The following is a 24417-nucleotide window of genomic DNA, read 5'->3' as shown; positions in this document are numbered from 1 at the left end:
TGCTCCTCCATGAGTGTGGCCTTACAACTGACCTGGGTAAAGTCCCATCAGCCTTACAAGCTGCATCTGCAAAACCATGGGATGTATATCTAACCTCATAAACTCTGAAGTCAAGACTCTTGTTAAACTTGGCTTCCAACACTTTGGCTTTATGAATCCTGTATATTTAATCTGGTAAACTTCTTCAAAGGGGTTACAGAGGCTGTAGATGGTGGCTATGCAGTGCATGTAGTGTATATTGACCTGGTGAAGGCCTTCAATGCCATTCCACATGCTGGCATCAAACAAAAGCTAATTGCTTTAAAAGTTGACCCATATTTGGCAAGATGGATAGCAAACTGGCTGAAAGAAAGAGCCAATCAAATGTAAGTTGCAAATGCATCATATGAAAGTGACCAGTGGTTATCTTTCAGGGCTCATTGTTTGAACATCTCCTCTTTGGTATTCACTTCTCATATATCCAAGTGCAGAGCCAAGACCGCTGGCTAACAAAGTTTGTGGATGACTTGCAAACCTGAGGCTGTTCTTAAGTAACCCTATGACACCCAAACTTTCCTGAATGATCCCTCCCTAGTTAGCCCTCAGTGTACTAAACTAAGCTCAAACTTAATGCTGAAAGGTGCAGTATCAATTTTGGTAAATTACCCCCTCCCCTCATCATACTGTATAATCAACACACCACTACAAGAGCAGTATAGACAGTGTCCACCACCAGTCACTAATGCTTTGCCAGAAATTCTGTGATGCTATTCAAAGTCCTTCTCCGTGGTCCTGAAAACCTTTCCTCATACTTTGGCTTTCACTTTTGTGGTTGTCACAGCTGCTGGATTGTTGGAACCGTCTGACCCCTACTAGATATACACAGCAGACCTTGGTTAATTTTCACACAAATCCTGTTCTAGCAACTTTCAAAGTTAGAAAGTGCAATATTTAAAATCTATCCTTATTTTTTCAGCCATTGCATCCACATTGTTAGGCTTTGTCCAGATTTTTGCACTAAGAGACTGACAGTTATGCATACTTCTCAACTGTCCAGATTTTTGCCTTATATTTTGACCCATTCCTCATAACAGTTGTGGTTTTCTGCCAAATCACTGAGGATTTAAATAACTAAATGTCATACATTTGAGTTTCACCCTTCATTTCCTTCAGAAAATGCATGCTAAGACAAATGCTGTTATTGTAGCAACTTTCTAGATCTGTAAGAGCAATATTTATAATCTGCCCCTGTTTGGGGGCCTTTGTCTCCCCCATAATTTTAGCCTTTGTTCAGATTTCTTGTGCCAAGAGGTTGAGAGGTATGGAAGCATGGTATGTAGTGCCCTAGTTGCTGATTATCTGGTGGATTCTAAGGGGGGATAGGGGTTCTGCATTCCAAAGTGTGCCCTCCTTTGTTTAGGATACCTAGTAACTATGAACTTGTTGGTTTCTCAGTCATCCTCTATTGCAATATTACCAGCTTACCAATTTTTTCTTTAATGTAATGTAGGCAATCAATTATTCAAGGGCAGCAGGCACTGAATTTGTAGATGAAATACTGAAATGTAAAGTTGTTTACCAGTAACAGCCTCTTCATTAGTTACACATTTCTTTAATGTAGAATTATTCAGATGAATTTTACTTCTGCAGATATTGTCCTTATTGACTGACAGTGGTGGGTTGTAATGACAGATGTTTGAGAGGCCTTTATGGTTAAAATATTCTGAAATAGGTAGTTTTGTCATTATTGGTTCATGCATTTTGTTTCATTGCTTACTGGAAAAAATGTTCAAAACTACAAATTTAAAACACAGTCCAAGTGTAAATGTTTCTATGTGCAACTAGCTTTTGTTTATCAAATGGCACACTGTGTTGTAAAATCTGAAAGCATGTTAATAGCATAATTGCCTTTGGTGCAGAAGGCTGTGGATTCTACTCCCACAACATGTAGATAGAGTGCTGGTATTGCAGTGTCCATATGATTGTTGATTATTTGGTGCATTATAAGGGGGATAGGAATTCTACACTCCTGACTATGTCCTTTGTATGAGATGGCTAGTGACTATGAACTTGCTGGTTTGTTAGTCATTTCCTATTGCAATGTTACCAACTTACCAATTTTTTAATGTAATATAGGCAATTAATTCTTCAAGGGCAGCAGGCACTGAATTTGTTGATGAAATATTGATATGTGAAGTTGTTTTGCCTGTAGCAACTTCTTTGTTAGTTACAGATTTGTTTAACGTGGAATTCAGATGATTTTACTTCTGCAGAGATTGTGTGTATAGAGTAATATTGGTGGATTGTAATGACAGAAGTCTTGAGTGGTCTTTTATGGTTGAAATTTTCAGAAAAGGGTAGTTATTGGTTCATACAGTTTGTTTCATTGCTGATTAAAAATATTTAAAACTACAAATTTAAAGCACTTTCTAACAAGTGGTGCTGTACTATACAAGGAATACAATTCAGTGCAATCAGGAAGGTGACTCAAAGAACAAATACACATATGCATGACCATAAAAAAGGTGTGCAAGGAGTCTGTTTTGAAAACAGCCCAAAGGTAAACTTAATTCTTCACTGGACAGATGCATTTTCTATGAATGTGGGTTTTCATGCCGTTTCAATGAATGAGTTTTTCCATTTCAATGAGTGTGAGTTTCAAGGGCAGAGAAGTTTACTGCTTATGCTAAGTCTGTTTTCATTGCGAGAATGTATTGTTTAGCAAATGTCTACCTGTGTTTGTGCTACTTTATTTTAATATCTGTAATGACTGTAGAAGCAAATAAGAGAATAGTACACATGGTAACTGGTGAGAAATAACCAAATAATGGAACACTGGAATGGCGGAGGAGGGGGCTGCTGTTGGGGGGAGGGGGTTGCTGCAGGAGGGGCTGCTCTTGGGGGGGCAGTCTATTACCCTGCCTAGGGCCCTATTTGACAATGATCCAGCTCCGGTATTTAAAGTAGAAAATACTATGCAGAGGTAGTTGTAGTTAAAGATACCTTGTAATGTAGATATTCTTCTTATGCATTTAAATAATTAAGGAAATAACTGGAGTGGCTTTCTTGGGGAGTGACCCTGTGGGTGTGGCTCAAATAGTGGTGTTTCATGACTATGGTGTGGGTGGGGCTTAAGAGGCACCAGAGCACTACTTCGTCTAGGGTGCCATTTCGGCTAAGGCTGGCCCTGCTCCCTTGCATTGATCAGGACAATTATTGAGTACAATGCCTCCTTTGTGGTGTATCCCATTAATCATATCAAACAATTACCAAACCCCAAGGTTCCTAATCAAAAAGATCACAGGCTTAAAGTCCATGAGCTACCAGGATATTTCTGGAAGCTCTACTGCTTTACCCAGTGTCTTACAGACTTTTGAGGGAAGATCCGTCTTGCTTATTGCACCATTAGAAACCCAGTTGTCCTGGACCTCCTCTTTCTCTGCAAGACAAGTATATCCACCAGTTCTAGAAGCAGGGACCTACATCTTGACTAGCAGATAAATACAGCACACTGGAAAAGCATGCTTATAAGGTAGCACCTCCCAAATCTTTGGAATAAACTTCCCCTACATATTAAGCCATGCGATTCATTATCTTACATAAAACATAAAGTAGTGACATGCCTCTCAACTGTACAGATTTTCACAGAATGTCCACATTTTTGCCTCATAGTTTTGTCCATTTCTCATAAAATTGTGTTTTTTCTGGCAAATCATTGAGGGTTAAAGTAAAAAAATAATGACAGACATTTGATTTTCAGACATCATACCCTTTAGAAAATTCATGCTAATGCAAACCCTGTTATTCTATCAGTTTGTAAGAGCAATATTTTAAAAGCGTCCCTATTTTTGGGCCTTTGTTCCCCCATTATTGATGGCTTTGTCCAGATTTCTTGCTCTAAGAAGATGAGAGGTATGGACCAAGTGGATATCCACAAATGTTGCTGGTATGGCTCTCCTGGAGAAAGGAGTTGCTGCTGGAGGGAAGGTACTGACAAAGCATGAATGATTATAAGATTCATTGGCCATGGAATATCTATGAATCTAAACTTTTTTATGGCTTACTCCTATAGATTGTCAGGAAATCTTTTCCTATGCCCATAATGATCCTGTAAGAAAATGAATGAAGAATTAAATATAGCAAAATGTTTACTACATTGGAAATCAGTTTAGCTCCAGCGAAATGTACCTCCATGAAAAATTCTGCCTAAAACAGGCTGTGAGAAAGGAGAGCCAAAACCTGCTGTGGTACTTAGTAGGAAAAAGAAAATAAATGCACAAATCTGCTCCAACTTTTGGAAATTTAACTTTACTTGTAGAGCATACCTGTGTGTTTGTATGTGTGTGTGTGTGTGTGTGTGTGTGTGTGTGTGTGTGTGTGTGTGTGTGTGTGTGTGTGTGTGTGTGTGTGCATGTGCTTATGTGTGGTATGAAAGAAGAACTACAGTAGGGCTAGCCACATTGCAGTATAATCATTGGCTCTAAATAATTGATACCATCCCTCTGGAAAGTCTAATATATTATCCCACTGCATAAGGGTGGGAACTCAAATGAACTCTCGAACTTCTGCCCCATAGCCCTACTTTTCCCCTTAGCAAATTTATGGAGAGATGTATTCACCGTCAGCTACTTGATCATCTCCTCCAAAACCACCTGCTAGTTGACTGCCAGCATGGTTTTAGGCCTTTCCATAGTACTACAACTGCTCTACTATCCTTTTCTGACTGCATTAATAAACATCGTAACAACAGCTTACTGTCCTCAGCCCTCTTTATTGGCCTCTCAAAAGCATTTGATATGGTTAATCATCAATTACTGTTAAACTCACTCAAATCACTTTCACTAGATACCCAGACAGTTAATTGGTTCAAGTCCTATCTAGGAAATAGACAGCAAGCAGTCCTCTGGGAAAATAAACAATCTACTCTTCTCCCTATAACTCTTAGCATCCCACCAGGCTCTATTCTGGGACCCCTCCTCTTAACTATTTTCATAAAAGATCTGAAAATCTCCCTTCCACAAACCACCTGCATACAATATGCCGATGACTCAACATTAATATGTTCAGCCTCCTCGCCTGCTGAACTTCATTCGAGTACCCAAGCAGTATTTTCCTTAGTTGAAAACTGGTTCCATCAACGCTATCTCCTCCTTAACCCCCAAAAAACTAAATTGGTGCTAGTCTCTCCCACTCAGAAGTCTCCTGCTATCATCTTCACAATTGCATCTAATAATGGTACTGTAGTAACTCCGGACACAACCACCAAACTTTTAGGTGTAACAATTGATCATACTCTAAACTTCGACACATATATCAATCTAACCATTAAATCAGTTAATAAAAAACTTGGTTTCCTCTATAGACTTAAACCCTATCTCACACCTCCAGGTAGGACTGCTATTGCCTGAACTCACTTAATCTCCACCCTTCTCTATGCATCCTCAATCTATACCAACTTATCCAAAAATAATCTTCATAAGTTGGAAACATCCTATAATAACATAGCTAGATTTGCCACTACTGCCCCTTTTCGAACCCACCACTGCCAAAATCTTAAATTGCTAGGATGGCTGGAATTGCAAAGCCAGATTCTTTTCCAGCAACTTACTACTATACACAAGATCTTACACCATCCCACAGATACACCCATACTCTCTACCCTTATCTGCCCATATAAAAATCTAACAACCCTTTGATCAGCTAATAAGGTACTAGTAGCTACCCTAAAGTCCAACAACAAATCTGGAGATAGCTTGTTCTCAAACTCTATTGGTAACTCTTGGAACACTCTTCCAACTGAACTAACAGCCCTTTCTTCTACCCCACTTTTCAAGAAGCAATTAAGAATCTTCCTTAAAGCCCAATGGCTTTGCCCATGCACAAATCCTGACTGACATTTTCTCCCCAAGCAGGACCATTCTTTACTATCTATCTTTAACATGCTATTTCAGGTGCTCTGATATTCTCTATTAATTCCTACTGTAGTAGCTCACCTCCTAACGTTTGGTAAACTTTATAAACAATGCAAAAAATGTTTTATTAATCCTTTTACTCAAACTTTTTAACTTATTTAGTAGGGTATGCTGGTATGTTACTGTAACAGTACTATATAAATGTTCCTGTATTTGAAATGTTTTACCTGTCTGATATTATCTGTATTGTACATGGTCAAGATTTCTGTCTTGTAAATTGTCTTAATGTGGAGCTTTTCTCCCCAGGCCTCTGCTGAAAATGGACATACATCCAGTCAGACTATCCCGGTCAGCAAATGAAAAAAAAAAAAAAAAACTGTTGACGTGACACACCGACTCCATGTGCAAAAATGGGAAAAAAGGGGTTGTAGATGGATGGATGTTAGGGCATAACTCTCAACTGTATGAATTATGCACATGAAAGTAATGTCTTATTGTACTTTTGTAATAAGGGGTTGTAGATGGATGGATGTTAGGGCATAACTCTCACCTGTATGAATTATGCACATGAAAGTAATGTCTTACTGTACTTTTGTAATAAGGGGTTGTAGATGGATGGATGTTAGGGCATAACTCTCACCTGTATGAATTATGCACATGAAAGTAATGTCTTATTGTACTTTTGTAATAAGGTGTTGTAGATGGATGGATGTTAGGGCATAACTCTCACCTGTATGAATTATGCACATGAAAGTAATGTCTTATTGTACTTTTGTAATAAGGTGTTGTAGATGGATGGATGTTAGGGCATAACTCTCACCTGTATGAATTATGCACATGAAAGTAATGTCTTATTGTACTTTTGTAATAAGGGGTTGTAGATGGATGGATGTTAGGGCATAACTCTCAACTGTATGAATTATGCACATGAAAGTAATGTCTTATTGTACTTTTGTAATAAGGGGTTGTAGATGGATGGATGTTCGGGCATAACTCTCACCTGTATGAATTATGCACATGAAAGTAATGTCTTATTGTACTTTTGTAATAAGGGGTTGTAGATTTATGGATGTTAGGGCATAACTCTCAACTGTATGAATTATGCACATGAAAGTAATGTCTTACTGCACTTTTGTAATTGTTGTCTTTAATGCTACTGATCCCAACTTTTGGCTGAAAGGTCAATAAACCAGCCCACTTACCTGGTCAACAAATAGCAATCAGTAAATAAATAAATAAAACTGTCAACAATTTTGCAGAACATCCATGGTTTTGACTCATATTTTACCCTGTCCATCATAAAATGTTTGATTTTCTGGTAAATCGCTCAGGATCATACCTTTCAACTCTCCAGAATTTTGAAGAACATCTAGATTATTGCCTCATATCTTTAGTCTGTTTTTCTTAAAATATGTGGTCTTCTGGCAAACCATAGTGAGGATTCTACTCACTAAAAATGAAGCATTTCAGTCTAAGACTTAACATTCTTCAAAAAATACACACTAAAAAAAGGCCTTTTACTATAGCAGCTATCTTAAGTTTATAAAAGCAATATGTAAAATCTGACCCTGATTATGGTCCTTTATTCCCCACCCCACCCCCATTATTTTTGTCTTTGTCCAGAATTCTTAAATAAATGTTGAAACGTATGCAGAGGATTACAGTCAGTCACTAATGTCAGACATTTAAGTTTCACACTTCTGTTGTCCAGAAAATACAGGTTGATACAAAACCTGTTCTATTAACATTTTAAATAAATAAGTAATTTTTAAAAACTGTCCCTGGATTTGCACCTTCATTCCTGTTATTTTTGGCTTTGTCCAAAACTGTTTAGGAAAGAAGTTGATTAGTAACTTTCAGAAATACTTGCATAGGCATTTCTACAGTAACCACAAGCTTGGACAGCTGAAAAAAGACAATTTATTATTCAAACTGTCTTTTTCTGTCTACCTGAGCTTGTGGTTAACTCAGAAATGCCAGTATGAATGATTCTAGATAATTGCTACCAAAGGTAGCAGTATCAGGGCGCTTCAGGCAACTGTTGAAAGTGGGAGGGGCTCTTGTCGTCGTCGTCCCCCCGCCCTATGGTTCTGGCTCCCATGCTTAAATGCAGCAAGTAAAATAAAAATAGTGGGATGGGCACTTTTCCAGCTAGGATTAGTAAAAAAAAAAAAAAAGTGTACATGTGTCTGTGTGTGTGTCTTGCAGTGTCCATGGATGTCAATCATTCTGTTGAAGTTTCAGTAGTTTGACAGAGTGAAGTACTTGGGGAAATTCATCGAGAGTTCTTATCGTTGAGTGTTGCAGATGCCCGAAGAAGTAAGGATGTATGTGTGTAAGTGTGGGTCTGGGATTTTAATGCCGTAAGTTTTAGACAAGTGTTTTGGCATTGTGAGAGTGGTAGCATGTTCACAAGTATTTGTGCATTAGTGTTAGAGTATGGGCTAAGTAAGGGGATAGACTTAGTGTTGTGCATGCGTACTGCTGTATGTGGTATGTGTCCAAGTGTCTTCCATAGTGGCAGTGTAACAGATAGGATTTCTCCTAGGTAAGGTGTAAGGCTGGGATTAGGGTCAGGTGATAGAGATAGGGTTATGACACATTAGTAAGGTGGTACAGGGGAGCATTTCTGCTTTCATCACAATTAAATTTCTAATATTCTATATGAGGTATTGTTTCTTAATCCTGCTTAGGATTCATTTAATATAATTATTACATTCTCCTAAATTAGAATAATATTTTCCCTTAGCAGTCTCTTTATTTTAGGAAATTCCATAAACCTTTATTTCTAGTTTCTTAAAGAAAAGTACTTCTATGTCCATCCATAAGATTTCCTTAATAACACTATTAAGAATTAAAATAGATGAAATAAATAAAATTGCCAATATTACATGTTCCCCTTCTGAACACACACATGACAGGGATAGGGTCTTATTCTGCCCAAAGCCCTTCTAAAGATCAGATTTTCTAATATTCAGCAATTCCTATTAAAGTCATTCTATTAAAGACTTTTTGCAATGCCATATTCAACCTTATTCTTGTATAAAGCTGCAACTTAAATACACACAATAAAGTTCCAGTTGTCTGCATTTGAGTTTACCAGTTACACATCTTCTTTTCAATAAAAGCATGACATGCTAAAAAAAAAGCAAAGGTCATGCCACATGTATGTAGGTATCAAGGTAAATTTCAGTATTCTAAGGTCTTGGCATACAATCTAATTGGGTGGTCCTTATATAGATCTTTGGAAACTGTATTAGTAAAACACACTTGTCATCACACTAATCTGGGAGGCATCAAGGTATTAGCTGGTGTTGTAAGACTAAAAACTTATAAAAGGTCACAACAATCTCCTGACTGCTCCTTCAACCCCCTTTACTTAACACCAGACATTTGCCTTTGAACTATAACTGTATTTGTCAAATAAGTTAGCAGTGAATGCTAAATGACAGAAATGAACTACTTTTCTATATAGCATTCCAAATCTAAAGATACCATATAGAAAATATATACACAATCTGTTTGAATGTCATCCACAAATAAAAGGCAAAAATATTTAAATGACATTCAGCTATGTTTTATAATATAATTCACGCACTGTAATCAGCAGGTATTATTGCCAGTATGGTAACCAATCTAATTGCTGCAGCCCAAAACACGTGGGGCAACTCGTGCTATAAGACTGCAGCCCCCCCCCACCTAGAAATAAAGAAGAAAAGGGAAATACAAAAGAAAAATAAATGAACTCAGAACTCCACGCATGCGTGCTGTGCTTGAGTTCCAGTACTCTCGCAGAACTCCAGACAGTCCAGATATGGGAGAACGGCATCCCTGCCCTGCAGCTCAGATGTCTGTGTGGTGATGACAACCGCGGAATAGAATGACACCGGACTGCATCGTCAGCAGGCTGGGGCTTTCAGCCTACTCTTGCAGGAAACCAGCAGGCTGGGGCTTCCAGCCTACTCTTGTGGGAAACCATTGTTTTCATCAGCAGGCTGTGAAACCTACCAGGAGGACCAGAAACCCAGCCATTAGCTTGTGCGGGCTGAGGAGGAGACTGAGAGTGGATTGAATAAGTGCATGGATGGGAACTGCTTTCAGGTCAGGTTGAAGAAGTGTGTGTGTGTGTGTGTGCGTGTGTGTGTGTGTGTGTGTGTGTGTGTGTGTGTGTGTGTGTGTGTGTGTGTGTGTGTGTGTGTGTGTGTGTGTGTGTGTGTGTGTGTGTGTGTAAAATGCCCCAGAGAACACATGGTGGTGTGTAGAGAATACCTCAGGCTTGAACACTGTACTATGGATGCAAGTGGCAAGGGCCTGAATTTCCTACCCACCACCATTTGTAAAAAAAAAAAGTTTGCAGAGTTTTGCCTCATATTTGTTCTGGTCCTCATAAAATCTGTGGTTTCTGTAGGTTTGTTTTTCCTTGCACAATCAGTAGTGCACTGGTGCACTGGTAGCATTGTTGCTTGACAGCTACAGGTTCTCTGGTTTGATTCTTGGCTTGGGTGCCTTGTGTGTGGAGTCTGCAGTGTTTCTCCTTTGGCCTCTGCTGAAAATTGGCTTTTGTTCCAAGTCAGACTTTCCTGGTTAAATGCCAAATGAATAAAAATAACAGACATTTGAATTTCGACTTCATATGCTTCAGAAAGTACATGGTAACACAAAACCTTTTATTCTAGCAATATTCTAAGTTTATAACATGGGTATTTGAAATTTGTCCCTATTTTTGGGACTGTATCCCCTCATTATTGGCTTCGTCCAGGTTTTTTGTGCTAAGGTTGAGAGCTATGGTGAGAACTGAATTCGCTGAATATGTTTGGGGGCTGTATTCCTCCATTATTGACTTTGTTCAGGTGTTTTGTGCTAAGAGGTTGACAGCTTTGATGAGAACTGAATTCAGTAAATGGTAGCCATTTAAGTTTGACTTCCTCTTTTTCACAAAACAGCTGATTTGGCATAGTGGTATGTTGCTCTGACTGTTTTGCACAGGGTTCTGGATTTAAGGCTTGGCAGTGAAATGTATGGTGGTAACACAGCATTTTATTCTAGCAACTTTCCAACATTAAACAAGCAATGTTTAAAATGTGTCCCTGGATTTTGGGCCTCCCCCCCCAAATAAATTTAGTGTTTTTTCAGATTTTTTGTGCTGCAAAGTTCAGAGATACAGCTGAGTGTCAAGTAGATTTTACAAGGAGCTGAGTGTTGCAGGGGAACAAAAGTTTAGTGCTGCTTATGCAGAGTCAGCTTGCATTGTTAATAGCACAACAGGTAGGGTACTTGCTTTTGATGAAGAAGGCTGTAGGTTCTACTCCCACAGGAGGTAGACGCATTGCTCATGCTGTACTATGTTGTAAAGGGGGTGGATGCTGCAGACCTTTTTGGCGAAGATACCTAGTAACTATGAACCTGTTATCAGTTTGCCATCCATTCCCTATTGCGATATTACTAGCTTATCATTTTTTAATGCAACATAGGCAATTTATTCCTCAAGGGCAACAGGTACTTTATTTGTAGTTGAAACAATGACATACAAAGTTGTTTGCTAGCAGCAACCTCTTCATTAGTTACAGATTTTTTAATATGGAATTTAGATGACTTTTACTTCTTCAGAGATTGTGCATATTTACTGATACTGGTGGACTGTAGAAATTTGAGTAGACTATTATGATGGAAATGTTCTGAATTGGGCAGTTTTGTCATTATTGGTGCATGCATTTTGTTTCATTGTTTACTGGAAAAATGTTCAAAACAATCAATTTAAAATGCCCTCTAACAACTGTATTGCATTGTATACGGAATGTAATTTAATACAATCAGGAAGGTGTACCAAAGAGCACATGTATGTTTTGTGTTCAAGGGGCCTATGATTTGAAAACAGCCCAAAGTTAATCTTTATCTGCCACTGGCAAAATTCATTTTCTTTGAATGGGGGTTTCAATGCTGTTTCAAGGGCATAGAAGTTTAATGCTAAGTCTATTTTCATTGCGAGACTGCATTGCTTTTGTTTAGCAGATATATGTTAATGTTTGTGCCGTAAAATATAAAATAAAACTTTCAAATGAAATCCAAATCATTGCAGAAGTAAAGCAGTATGCACACTACAGTGTTTATGGTAAATGGGGCGAAATAACCAAGGAATGGGACATTGGAATGGCTGCAGGGGGGAGGCTCCATTCGACCATGATTTTGTGGAGGGGGAAGGCAGCAGACTCAAAGACAGCCCCGGCTGAACTATACCTCTCAACTGTCCAGATTTTTGCTTTTTATTTTTGGTTTGTTCCTCATAAAATTTGTTTTCTGGCAAATCATTTAGGAATGAAGTCACTAAATAATGACAGACATTGAGTTTCAGATGTCATAACCTTCAGAAAAATGCATGCTAAAGCAAGACCTGTTATTGTATTAACTGTCTTCAGTTTATACAAGAGCAATTTTTAGTACTATTTGTATGTCCCCCCAATATATTTGGCCTTGTCCAGATTTCCTGTATTAAGAGGTTGAGAGGTACATGCAAATAAATCGCTTTATAGAATTAGGAATATCCAAACCTCTCGACTATCCCCAATTTTGGCTCAAAATATTGCTCTCCCCCTAATAATCCCTCTGCAAAATGGCAATTTTGGAAGAAGATGTGGAGGGTTTACAATTATAAATAACTGTAATGATCAGAGTTAGAGATTACTTTTATTTCAGAAATGCATGTAGATGCTCTTATTTTGTCAGCTGAATGGCAGTTTGAGTTCCAGATTTCATACCCTTCAGAAAATTCATACTAATGCAAGACCTACTACTAGTCTATGGATGTGTCCAAGCAAGGCAAGGAACAGTTATGCAGTGTAAGTGTGCCGAGTATTCCCCTATGCAAAGCAGACCACAAGTACAACCATGGCTTTTCATTTGTCCTTGATTTTGCAGAATGTTCTCTGTTTCTTTTTTTTTTTTTTATGTTGATTTATTATTATTATTTTATCAGAAAATGCATGCTGTTGCAGTGCCCTTTTTGCTCTGTGTTTGCTTTTTTAATGACCATTTAATGACCATGTAGGAGATTGTTAAGATGCAAGTAAGCTTTAATAAATATAAATAAGCATATAAATTAACATTAAAAAAATTTTTTTTTTTCATTTGCAGATATTTACATAACTTAATAACATAACTATATAACGATAAAATGTATATATTATATTTGTGTAATAAAGGGTAAGGACAACAGTTCAGAAGCTCATTCATTTTATTTGTTTTTTGTTTCATCTTTTTGCTGCATTTTTTAAGGCTTTTAAACAGAATACCAATAACAGAAATCATGTGTGGTCCATAACTTGTGCAGTAATTCTTTAAGCAATTTATCTTGAGCTTGTTTCTTGTTTGCTTTTCATTTTTTACTTTGCTCATGTCTTCCCTATGAAACAAGTGGATAGTTGTCAGGCAGCAGGTCTTTTTTGGATAAGAAACATTTTTACAAGTGGGGGTATCACAGAGATTGCTAGGTTCAGCATGTTACTTGGTAATTTTATAAAGCTGAATATAAATTACAGTTAGAACTGCTTTTGACTGGCATTCCAGTAATGTATTTAAAAAGTAATTTATTTTTTCATGCCTCACAACCTTTGTGTTTCCATCTAGATATGAAGTAAGTTGTCATGTAGCCAATGCATTGAAATATTTTTTTCTTCTACTCTTCATTTTGTCTTGATTGGACTCTCATAATGACGTTTTGGCACCCAGGACAGCGTATTTAATTAAAGTTCCAGTTGTTGTGGTTTTGAGCATAGCCACACCCCGTTTAGTTGGCCACACCCCTTCCCATTGGCCCCACCCATTCAGCTGTCTCCTGCAGCTCTCCTTTAATTTAAAGTCACCAGCCACCACTGTTTAAAGTATTTTATTAATGCTTAGCATGAAAGTTCAGACCATATCTGCAAGAGGTTGGCAAAGCACCTCTAAAAACTGCCACCTCAGCAACTAGAAAAGTCTACTAATGTTCTAAGAATCATAACACAAACAGCAGCACATTGAAGTACGTGGCTAGAAATATATGCTCAGTCCTTCTAGTGCAATTTATTCTATAAAAAAACAAAGATCAGCAACATAATTCTCATATGTAGGTCCATGCATACCAAAAAGCCATATATCCCTACTTGATTAAAGTCTCTCACCTCTTCAGAAAGCAACCTCCCATCCATAGAAGACTGCCTTCTTAAAAAATAAGAACCTTTATTAAGCATCTAAATCAGTTACAGCTGAGGTATGTTGAAAGATAATAATATTCAAGCTCCTCTGAGGAAACAAAAGGGTAATTAATTTACTCCTCCATTCAGTGATGATCAAGGCACAAGTGCAGATTTAGCACTAATATACTTCTTGGTTTCCTAGCCCCAGAAAGTCGATATAATATGTAATTTCCAAATAGGATCAACTAAAACAATCATTCACCAATGGCCTCCATACTCAAATGTGTACGGCAACTTTGGTTACCTAGGCAACCGAACCAAGTGCCTGAGCTGAGGAAAGAATAAAAAAAAGTACTAAAGTAGTAAGCTAAATTGTTTGGTTAAGCTGCATAAATTTAGTTAGAAAGCAACTGAAAGAGTCAAAGTAACTAAAAGAGGGAACCTTACACATTCATAAAACTATACGAGGCCAATGACACGTCACTAAAGATGCATTAGGAACTTGATACATCTAGTAAACTAGGAAAATAATTAGATGCTGAATACATATAAGAAAGTAAATAAGAAATCATATTAACTGAAAACATGCCCACTTTGGTTCATAAACTAACTGAATGCCAAACTGGTCATAATATAAAATACTTATAGTAAATGAAATGACGTTTCTCTATGCCTTTGCTTTCATTACAGTAAATGAATTCTCCCAGCCATTCTTTCATTACACCTGTACACTTCTGATTAATAAGACTTTGGGGGTATTCAAAGAAATTACCACTGTAGCACTACTATTGCTTCACAGGTGAGCTGTAGAAGTGTTCTGGTGATAATAAGCAATCAGAGATACGAAAGGCATTGAACAAAAGTTCATAAGTGATTTATTTCCATGCCTCTGAATCAAACAATTAACATAGTTTGCTCCAATTATGTTGTTTTCCCAGAGTTGCAGTAATTACCTATACTAGCAGACACACTGTTGCCTCAGATCGCAAAGGGTGTAAGTTGTAAAAATATGGTACACAATCCCATTGCTTCCGTCCAAAATAGCACGGTAGAGGCTCTTTGAATCACTCTACTCACTATTCCAGTCATGGGTAATGACTCCAGGACAGAGCAAATGGTTAATATTAGTTGCTTCTGCATGTAGAGATATCCAGAGAATTTACAATAGCACCGACAGGAGCCTTCATAGCAATGTAGCACTGCAACAGTCTTTGAATTCCTCCCACATAATGTACTCAACAATTCTGTTTGAAATATAATTGAGTGCATTATGTGTTTTTGAATATGCACATTATCAAGGGCTATTAAAATAATATCTAAACAAATCCCCAAACAAGCTACAATGTTAATTAGTTTTGTAGAAATAAAGCACTGCTACTTTTAATAAAATTCATTGTTTGTTCTTGACAGGAGTCATTGAAGCCTTTTACTTTTTACTAGAAATAACAGCTATGTATCACTTTTTGAAAGCCTCTTAAAAGAAACATCTGCCTAGTTTGTTGTTTCGCTTCTGGTACTATATTATTATTTTAAACGTATGATAATGTTTCTTCTAAGGTAGTGATGTTTCTGAAATTCTTTAACTTTTTTGGTCATATTGCTGTAAAGAAGATTTAAAATGTTAATTTTGTTAAGAAAGTATTATTGCATGTTGTCCATTTTATTTTCAGATTCTTCCATTTTACAGGTAAGTTCTGAAAATTGCAAGTCTATTATTCTTTATAGAAAGGTCTGAGAAAAAGAATTATGAGCAACTTCTGAACAGTCAGTCACAAGCAGTCAGTAGTCATGTAGGAAACAATATATGATTACTTGCTGAAACTGAAGAAATAATTATCATTATTTTGTAGTCCCATCAGAAAAGAAAAGTCAATAACTTCCACAAAGTACTTCGATAAACAAGGAAAAATATGTTTGAGGAGCACTTGATGCTACCTTGGTAGCAATCTTCTCCTGTATAGGAAAATTAATCCTATATTGTCATGGACTACATACAGTATGGGAGACAGAGGGCAGTCTGGACTAAAGGCTGATAGTGGTCAAAAGAGTCCCCTAAGATGTGTAGCACAATGCATTTTACTTCTTGCAAGTAACAGCAGATGTGAAAGCAAAACTATGGAATAAATTAGAATTAGATTTTCACAAAAATTACGTTCCTATAACATTTGTAGTATACTGTATTTTTGGCATCTGTGTACTAAGGCTGGCAAAAGATTCATCTCCTATCAAAGGCTTTCTGCTCTAGATATAACAAATCCTCTACCTCGTTTCTCGCCAGTAAATGGAACAAGATCTTCTCGCTCTTCCACCTCAAGAGCTTCTTTCTCCAGATGAGTAAGTAATGCATCTCTGTCAAAAGGCCCTGTTGGGGACTTCTTTGTCTGATCCCTCTGACGCATGCCAGCTGGTAGAAGAGCATTCTGAAACAATAAGAGGCCATGTTAAGGTTAATGTTACCAAGGTGGTTCAAATCAGATGCCATTTTTTCAGCATTACTATGTATAATAATCTACACAAACATTGATCACCACAGTGTAGAGCATAGCATTACTCATCACCATATATGACTCTTTCATTTTAAACACTATTTTACCTCCTCATGTAATTATTCAACATTCTCTTTCCTAGGCCACATAGCATATGTGTGTGTGTGTGTGTGTGTGTGTGTGTGTGTGTGTGTGTGTGTGTGTGTGTGTGTGTGTGTGTGTGTGTGTGTGTGTGTGTGTGTGTGTGTGTGTGTGTGTGTGTGTGTGTGTGTGTGTGTGTGTGTGTGTGTGTGTGTGTGTGTGTGCATATATATATATATATATATATATATATATATATATATATATATATATATATATATATATACATGCATGAGTGTCCTCATTTATTTTTCTCATAACTGCTTTAATACAACACCACCTTATAGGTTCATAGGTTTATACTAGGCTAACGATCACCAGGGTCTTTGCAAGCCTAGCCAAGCAAACCAACTCAGTTTTGTCCCAGAGTTCCTTGGATTCCTGTATGGTGGGGTATGTTAGTAAAGAGGTAGCCAAGGGTTATGTGGGGAGGGGTAGGTTAGCTGGGGATTCATTTGTTTACTGTCGACGTGTCTTTGGGATCAGACAAGGAGTGAATTTGTGATTTCCCATCCATTGATTAAGGTTTCTTTTGAACAGGGTCAGGGATGAAGTCTGCTTTGAGTATTTGTGGAGCTTATTCCATAGCACAGGGATCCTTTGAGACACATACCAGTCTCTCCAGCAGGTTCTATTTATGTCTCAGCAAAGTTCAAGTCCTTGGAGCTAGTGTTTCTGGTGTTGTTTGTTTTGAGGATGGGCAAGAGATCCATCACAGCTGGATCTAGGAATGCCTTATATACTAGGCATAGATTGCCTCTCAGTAACTTATAGGAGACTGACTACAGAGCTAGGACCTTAAAGTGATCTGTGTAGGGCAGGGTATTCCTACCCCAGATTCTCCTGGTGAGGAACTTTGAGGGCATTCCAACTGTTGCAAGTGCCTGGCTGGGTGCATGCCAAAAGGGGCATTGTACTGAATGATAGGTCTGATATGGGCTAGGAAGAGTAATACTATAACTTCCTTCAACCTGGATGCTATACCCTTCTTATGAGCTGGGCAACACAGAATGAATTTCTTACATTCTTGGCTACATACTGATTGAAGGCCAGATTACTGTCTACATATGTTCCCAGATCCCTAACTATCGGATCAACTCTTAGGGGTGTTTTATTGATGGTGTAATTAACTCGGGCAGATGATTTCCCAAAGGGCATTATAATGCATTTCTTCATGTTGAGTTTTAATCCGTGGCTTTGGCATTAGTCATTTGTTTGTGTTAGACACTCTTGTAGGATGCTGGTGTCATGGGGGAAATTATGATAGCTCCCAATTTACAGTCATCTGTGAACTTCGTTAGCCAGAGGTCTTTGGTATTAGCCTTTACTTCCAAGAAGAAGATGCCAAACAGGAGCAGGCCCAACAGAGAGCCCTGGGGTACTCCACTGGTGACCCGTCTCCAGGTGGAGGTGGTCTCACTGATCCTACTTCTTGGGTCCTATATGTGAACCAGCCAGCAATCCAGCAAGCTATGTAGGGATTTATGCCTAGTTCTTAGAGTTTGTCAACAATACCTGAGTGGGATATTGTATCAAATGCCTTGGCCAGGTCAAGGTAAATGATATGCTTCATTTTCCCCTTGTCCATAGCCTTGGTGACTCTCTTGAAGAAGTCTACCAGGATGAGTAGACAAGACCTTCCCTTAACAATGCCAGATTGTGATGGGTCCAATGTCTGTAGGTTGCCAATGTCCTTGTTGATCATTTCCATGATTATTCATTCCATGTCTTTGCATATTAGACATTTCAGTCTGATAGGTCTGTAGTTCCAGGGGTCAGTTGATGGTCCACCCTTATGAAGAGGAATGGCTTTTTCAGCCCTCCATTCACCTGGCACATAACCTATGTTGAGACTGTGGTTAAACAGTATCTCAAGTGGTCATACTAGGTTATGTTTTAGGCTATTTAGGAGGTAACCAGGTATATTGTTGGGGCAGAATAAAGCAATGTTTTTGGCCTTTTGAGCATTAGCTGTATGTACTCCTTGTTATTACTTGGGGATTATGCTAGAAGGGATTTCACAAAGACTACTGGCAGCAGAGTGGGAGGTGAAGTTACAGCTAAATTTATCAGCCAGTAGATGTGCTATGTCACCCTGGTCAGTGAAGGCTGTGTCATTTATCACCAGTTCTGCACACTTCTGAGTGTTACCTTTAAGGTTCTGACATAGCCGATGGAGGTCTTGTGACTGTCCTTAGCCTGGAAGGCTATCCTGACATTGTAATTCGTCTTGTTGGACTTTATTAGACCTCATGGTTTCTTGTTTAGTTGAATTACAGAGCTCTTGTCTCTATGAGAGTTGATCTTTCTGATTTTGGCCATGACATTTTTGTCTTTATTATATACCCTGTTAACATAAGGATTCTACCAGTGGGTTTTGTTTTTGGTGTTAGATCTGGACTTACTTCTGGTAGGTAAGGCAGCCTTGATGCTGCCATTTACATGTTTGTATAGGGCTCCTATAAATAATTCTGCACAAGTAGCTGTGCTCATCGAGCTTTGGGGGAGCCATGAATTTTGACAAACTATTGCTTAATAGGATGTAGTTTCCTTTAGAATAGTTCCTAACTGTTATGGATTTAGTTGTTTTTTTGGGGTTGATTTTTATATTGAGGGAGACAGCTTTGTGGTCCAAGCTCACCAATGAGGATGTGAAATGGGGGAGGAAGGTAGGGGCAACGCTCTCCCATATTGGTGAGTATTACGTCCAATATGTTTAATTCTCTAGTTGGAATGCACACTATCTGGTGCAGAGTGTTTGTGTTGATAAAGTCCAAGAAACATGCTGTGAGTTAGAGGCAGTGTATATTTCCCAGTCTATAAAGGGGTAGTTAAAGTTTGCTATGAATACGGTATGTGATTGGATGGCAAGTGCTTCTAGTAGATCTAGGTAGGAGTTGTGAGCTTCATATATCATAGAGGGTGACATGTGGCTGACCAGGACCTGATAAGGAACCTTGCCTATGGAGATTTGGAAGTGGATGAACTTCAGGGCATCATCCTGTTTAACCAGCTTAAAGTTGTATTTGTTGCTAATGTAGATCGAGACACCTCCAACTTTAGTCCCTGTCTGTACTGCTTTTGGTCTAAATGTGTGGAAGGGACTGTAGCCTTCCACTGCTAAAGCACTTTCTGTGGCTTTAAACCAGGTCTGGGTAACAGCAGAGATGTCTACATTCTCCAGAGTGAGGAGAGCTTGTAGGGTGTGGAGTTTCTTGTTTAGGCTCCTAGCATTAAGCAGTAACACCTTAAAGTTGCTTTAAGTTTTTTTTTTTTTACCATGTTGGCAATTTTGTTATTTTGACATTGCCTAAAAAGGCTCTGCGGGGGGGGGGGGGGGTGGATAAAGTTTTAGTCAATATCCAAAAGCCCAGGGTGGAAAGGTGCAGACCATCCTTGGCAAAGCAGTGTGGTCTATTAACTATGTCATCCCATGCTGATAGATACTGGATTCATTTGGAGTGACACAAGAAACTAAGCCAGTTATTAAAATGATTCATTTTCTCTTCATACTGTGACATCATCCTTGGTGAAGGTAGAATGCTGCTCAAGGCAAAGCACATACCTGTCTGTAACACATATTTAGAGAGAGCTATAATGTCTGTTTTCATATAGTCAAGTGAGGTACATCTCAGGTCATTTTACAACAACATGCACTATGATATAATCATATTGGTACCTGTAGATCAGTGACTTGATTGTGTGTGTGATATTGTGGATCCTTACTCCAAATAGGCAACTAACCATTACCTTCTCCTTGTCAAGCCTGTTGAGAGGGGCATCTAATAACAGAATCCCCTTTGACAAGAGTAAGTGCTTGCTTGCCTTATGAGCTTTGTTCTTGGGGGATCATTGGGTGCAGAGTTATGCGTGGTGTTAGTTGTTGCTTTTGGTGTGTGCTTTAGTGATTTCTGAAGATAGATGTTGCCATTTGATGGCTTAGAAGGTCTTTAAGATATGGAGAGGTATCTTTTAAGTCTATGTGTGTCGTGAGTGTTATGTATGAAGGATGTAGTGTGTGTGTGTGTGTGTGTGTGTGTGTGTGTGTGTGTGTGTGTGTGTGTGTGTATGTGTGTATGCATTTGTGTTCTTGACAGCTTTGTTTGTAAGGAGATTTTTGCCTACAAGGAAGTTATGTATGTACATCTCTTGCATACTACATTAGTTTATTTAAGGATTAAAAGGTTGTCTGAGTACATTGTTCCAGGATGCTCATATCTACCAAGCTGGCCACAGAGACAGCAGGAAATTGGAAATCCATGTTGTCAGGTGCTATGATCTGATATTAATGGTGTTTGGTGCACTAACTAGCTGTCCTAAGCTTAGCTCCATGCAAAGCCTTCCTGTGTTATGGGTTAAAGTCCGAAATACTAGCTTTACAGGTTTGCTACTATGGAGGGCACTGCTAATTGCCACTGTGCAATGAACAGCTCTGCAAAAAAGTGCCTAATTTATAGTAGACAGAAAAATGCTGAAAACTAATTATCATGCCCTCTGGCCAGTAAACAACTACATTTTGAGCTCCCTGGATTGCATCCCATCTCATAGAGACTAGGTAAACACATTCTGCCACAAAATGGATGACACTGGAACTTCTTAATGTAAAAGCACAGCAAAAATAGCTCTCAAGTGCAGATTAACACCAAACAACTAAGTCCATAAAAAGCCCTCTGGCTGATGAAATAATCTTACTTTAAGCCTCCCTGTGTGTTTCCTTCTTTGATCTACTCAGCTGATCACAGTGGTCACTTCCTTGTCTCATCTAGTTACTGGTAAAACAGTAGTACATGACTTTTATACTATTTTCATAAGGATAAAGAGAATAAAATATGGAATCAATGCCATTTGCATTCATTTTGGTGCCAAACTATTTGTAATATGCACATTTGTGAAGGTACAGGTGACAGCTCATGCTCCTGGTTTGCTTGAATCTCTGTCTTGACGAAGAATAGGCTATAATGGCTCTCACTTTAGGGAATAATTGAGTTCAGCTGGGCAGCCAGGAGTGATGAGCCAGATGGTCAGTGGAATGAGTGGCTAAAAGAAAGATTGCAAATAAAAAACAAAGTAAAATAAAGATTCAGAAGGAAAAAAAAAACATAGTGAGTGACACAGTAGAAAGTACCTGTGTAATGGTTACATCAACTTTCACTTTGTGTTCAGAATGGTCTGCTAGTATTACAGAAAAATGGGATGCAACAAGATGATGTCTGCCTACCTGTATAGCATCAACAGCCTAAAAACAATGAATGCAGTTGGTCTGTATGGTGTAATGACTGCAAACTCTGTAATGACTGCAAAGATGATGCAGGTATTTTTCATTCATAATTAAGGCATCAGGCTACATTTATTAATGTGCAGTACACTAAGTATCATAGTTTTGCACCTGTTATGCTTTTCTTTGTATCCTTATAAGTGGCTCATGTTGGTAAAGAGGCCATGAGATCTAGTCTGCTCACCTGTAAACTAAGGCTGGGATTCAAAAACATGTTATGCAATACCTGGTCTCTCTACATTTCTGAAACGTAGGCTAGCATTGAGTAGATGCAGACATTGCTGTATATCTGAAAGGTTCTCAGTACCCAGTATGTAAGAAAATAATGTGGTCCTCTATCTTCCACAGTATATAAACATATGACTCATAGAGGAAAGTATGTATGGGAGACACATTTATGAGGCAGACAAACTGACTAACATCTGCAGCTGTGCATCCCAATGTCCTTATAACAATGATGTCCTACTTAGCAATACACAGCTGAGAAACAGCATCATTTTACCATAAAGACTTGCAAGCAAAAACTAGAGCAAATGTGAAATAAGGACAAAGTTCCAGCTGCAGAAGGAGCAAATGGACTAATAAAAAGAATCTTCAGACAGTTTTTGATATGCTACCTATTAAAGGAACCCCTTATGAACTGTAAAAATAGGAAATTCAGGGTATTCCAGGTGCTGAGAAGAGCACTTTTATCAAATGTCAAAGACTGGACGTAAAACTGACTTCATGAACTTTAATAAAGACCTGGCTTAAGAATGGGGTTCTTTCCTGTCACATATGTAAAACCTAAGTATTTGAACAAATTAAATATTGCAGAAATTATTCCTGTATTAAGTCTACTAGAGTGATGCAGCATATCTCATAACTGGATTAAGTGTACACGAGTATTCAGTGCAGACAAGCACACAGATGCAACCACACCTTTCCTATCCCCACTACACTGGTGACACCAGGCACTCACCAGTGAAGACAAAACCCATGTAAGATCCCACAGTCTGTATAATACACAGATAAACTACTCTCCACAGGCAATGCCAGGGAGGCTGAAAGTTTTATCAATAGCTCCTGGCCATATTTACATAGTGAGTGAAGATGGGATGATCTATGCATAGGTCACTTCTCAGTTTAACTGCTGGGACTACATCTGTTGATAGAATAGTGCAGGACCTCACCCTTTGCACAACAGCCCTCATTACTTACTGACATGATACTTGTTTTACATTGGTCAGTCATAAACAAAATCATGTATTCTTCGAGAAAACTGCAGACAAATTTTGTGAAACTATTAAAAAAATACATGTGTGTGAAAATGACCTGCAAATACCCTTTGCCTATAGAATTATAATGCCACTTGTGTAGAACACTGGCGAGAATTTCCTGAATTTAATACCCTGATTCCTGGGACCATTAGGCAGTACCTAACCTGTGTGGTCAGACAGTCTGCACACATATAGTGTGAGATCCATTTCCAAGGCAGAAGCAGTAACAATATTCTGTAATTTCTTGTCCAGGAAAGTGTGCTTGACTAACAGGTACTTTTCAGGACATGTGCTTTTCACTAGTCACACAATTAACATTACCTCATAAAACAACAGTGTTAAATCTGACACCCCCCACATATTCCTGTATTCTAGGCCAAAGTGGGTGGGTGAGTCTAAAGAAAGGAAAAGAAAATATGAATACGAATATTTTTTTACAGAAAAACAGAAAGTGATATTTTCAATGAACATAGCCATATAGAACTCTGATAGGAAAACAGCAGCACATGAAGAAGGAATGCACAGCCTACAGAATGCCATTAAAATGTTATGTGTTTACTTTTGTGTAAGAAGGTAGGTATGCTGATTATAAATGAGCTTTTTTTCAGGCACATTCTGGAATACATTGCATATGCAAGTATACATCTGTGTTACAAACTGTGGTAGTTATTTACAGATAGTGCACGAATAAAGACAAAACATGTATGTGCACAGACAAATTTGGTAACTATTTACAGATAGTACACAAATAAAGATGGAAGAGACTGCGGTGGTGGTGCTGCGGTAGCGTTGTCGCCTCACAGTTAGGCCGCGCTGCCCGATCGATTCTTTCAAGCTGCCTACTGTGTGTGTGCCATGGTTGAAGCGCGCGCTCCTTAAAGGTTAGTTGCAAGCCCCAGCAAGCCAGCATGTAAAACTCTACTGCCAATCATTAGCGGACGGGACGCTGTGTGGAGTAACCCTGTAAAAAAGCGAACAAACGACACCACACAAATAAAGATGGAAGATCAATGTGTTCTCTGTGCACAACCATGGTCTCCAGTTCATGCAAATGAGGGACATGTGTGTACAGTTAAACAGTATGGGGATTTTCCTCGATGAATCAATCGACTGGATGGACCACCTAAAAATGAAGGTCCACACAGTGCTTTCATGCCACTTTGCTGTACACAGCTATTGGTATTAGCATCAACTCTC

The 24417-nt window shown here is 38.4% G+C and overlaps 1 protein-coding gene across 1 annotated transcript in view; it reads right to left on the bottom strand.

Annotated features, from left to right (window-relative positions):
• The window catches only part of TMOD4 (tropomodulin 4), a 504246-nt gene that overhangs the window by 326796 nt on the left and 153033 nt on the right, over positions 1–24417 (bottom strand). Inside the window, exon 3 of the mRNA XM_044080521.1 lies at positions 16323–16479. Within this exon, the coding sequence (XP_043936456.1) occupies positions 16323–16479 (157 nt within the window). The remainder of the gene's footprint in view (positions 1–16322; positions 16480–24417) is intronic.

The sequence above is a fragment of the Protopterus annectens genome, chromosome 8.part0 (assembly GCF_019279795.1).
Source record: "Protopterus annectens isolate FY-2018-M chromosome 8.part0, PAN1.0, whole genome shotgun sequence".
Lineage (NCBI taxonomy): Eukaryota > Metazoa > Chordata > Ceratodontiformes > Protopteridae > Protopterus > Protopterus annectens.
Note: the sequence above shows the minus strand (reverse complement) of the source record. Positions and strands in the feature narration are given on the sequence as shown.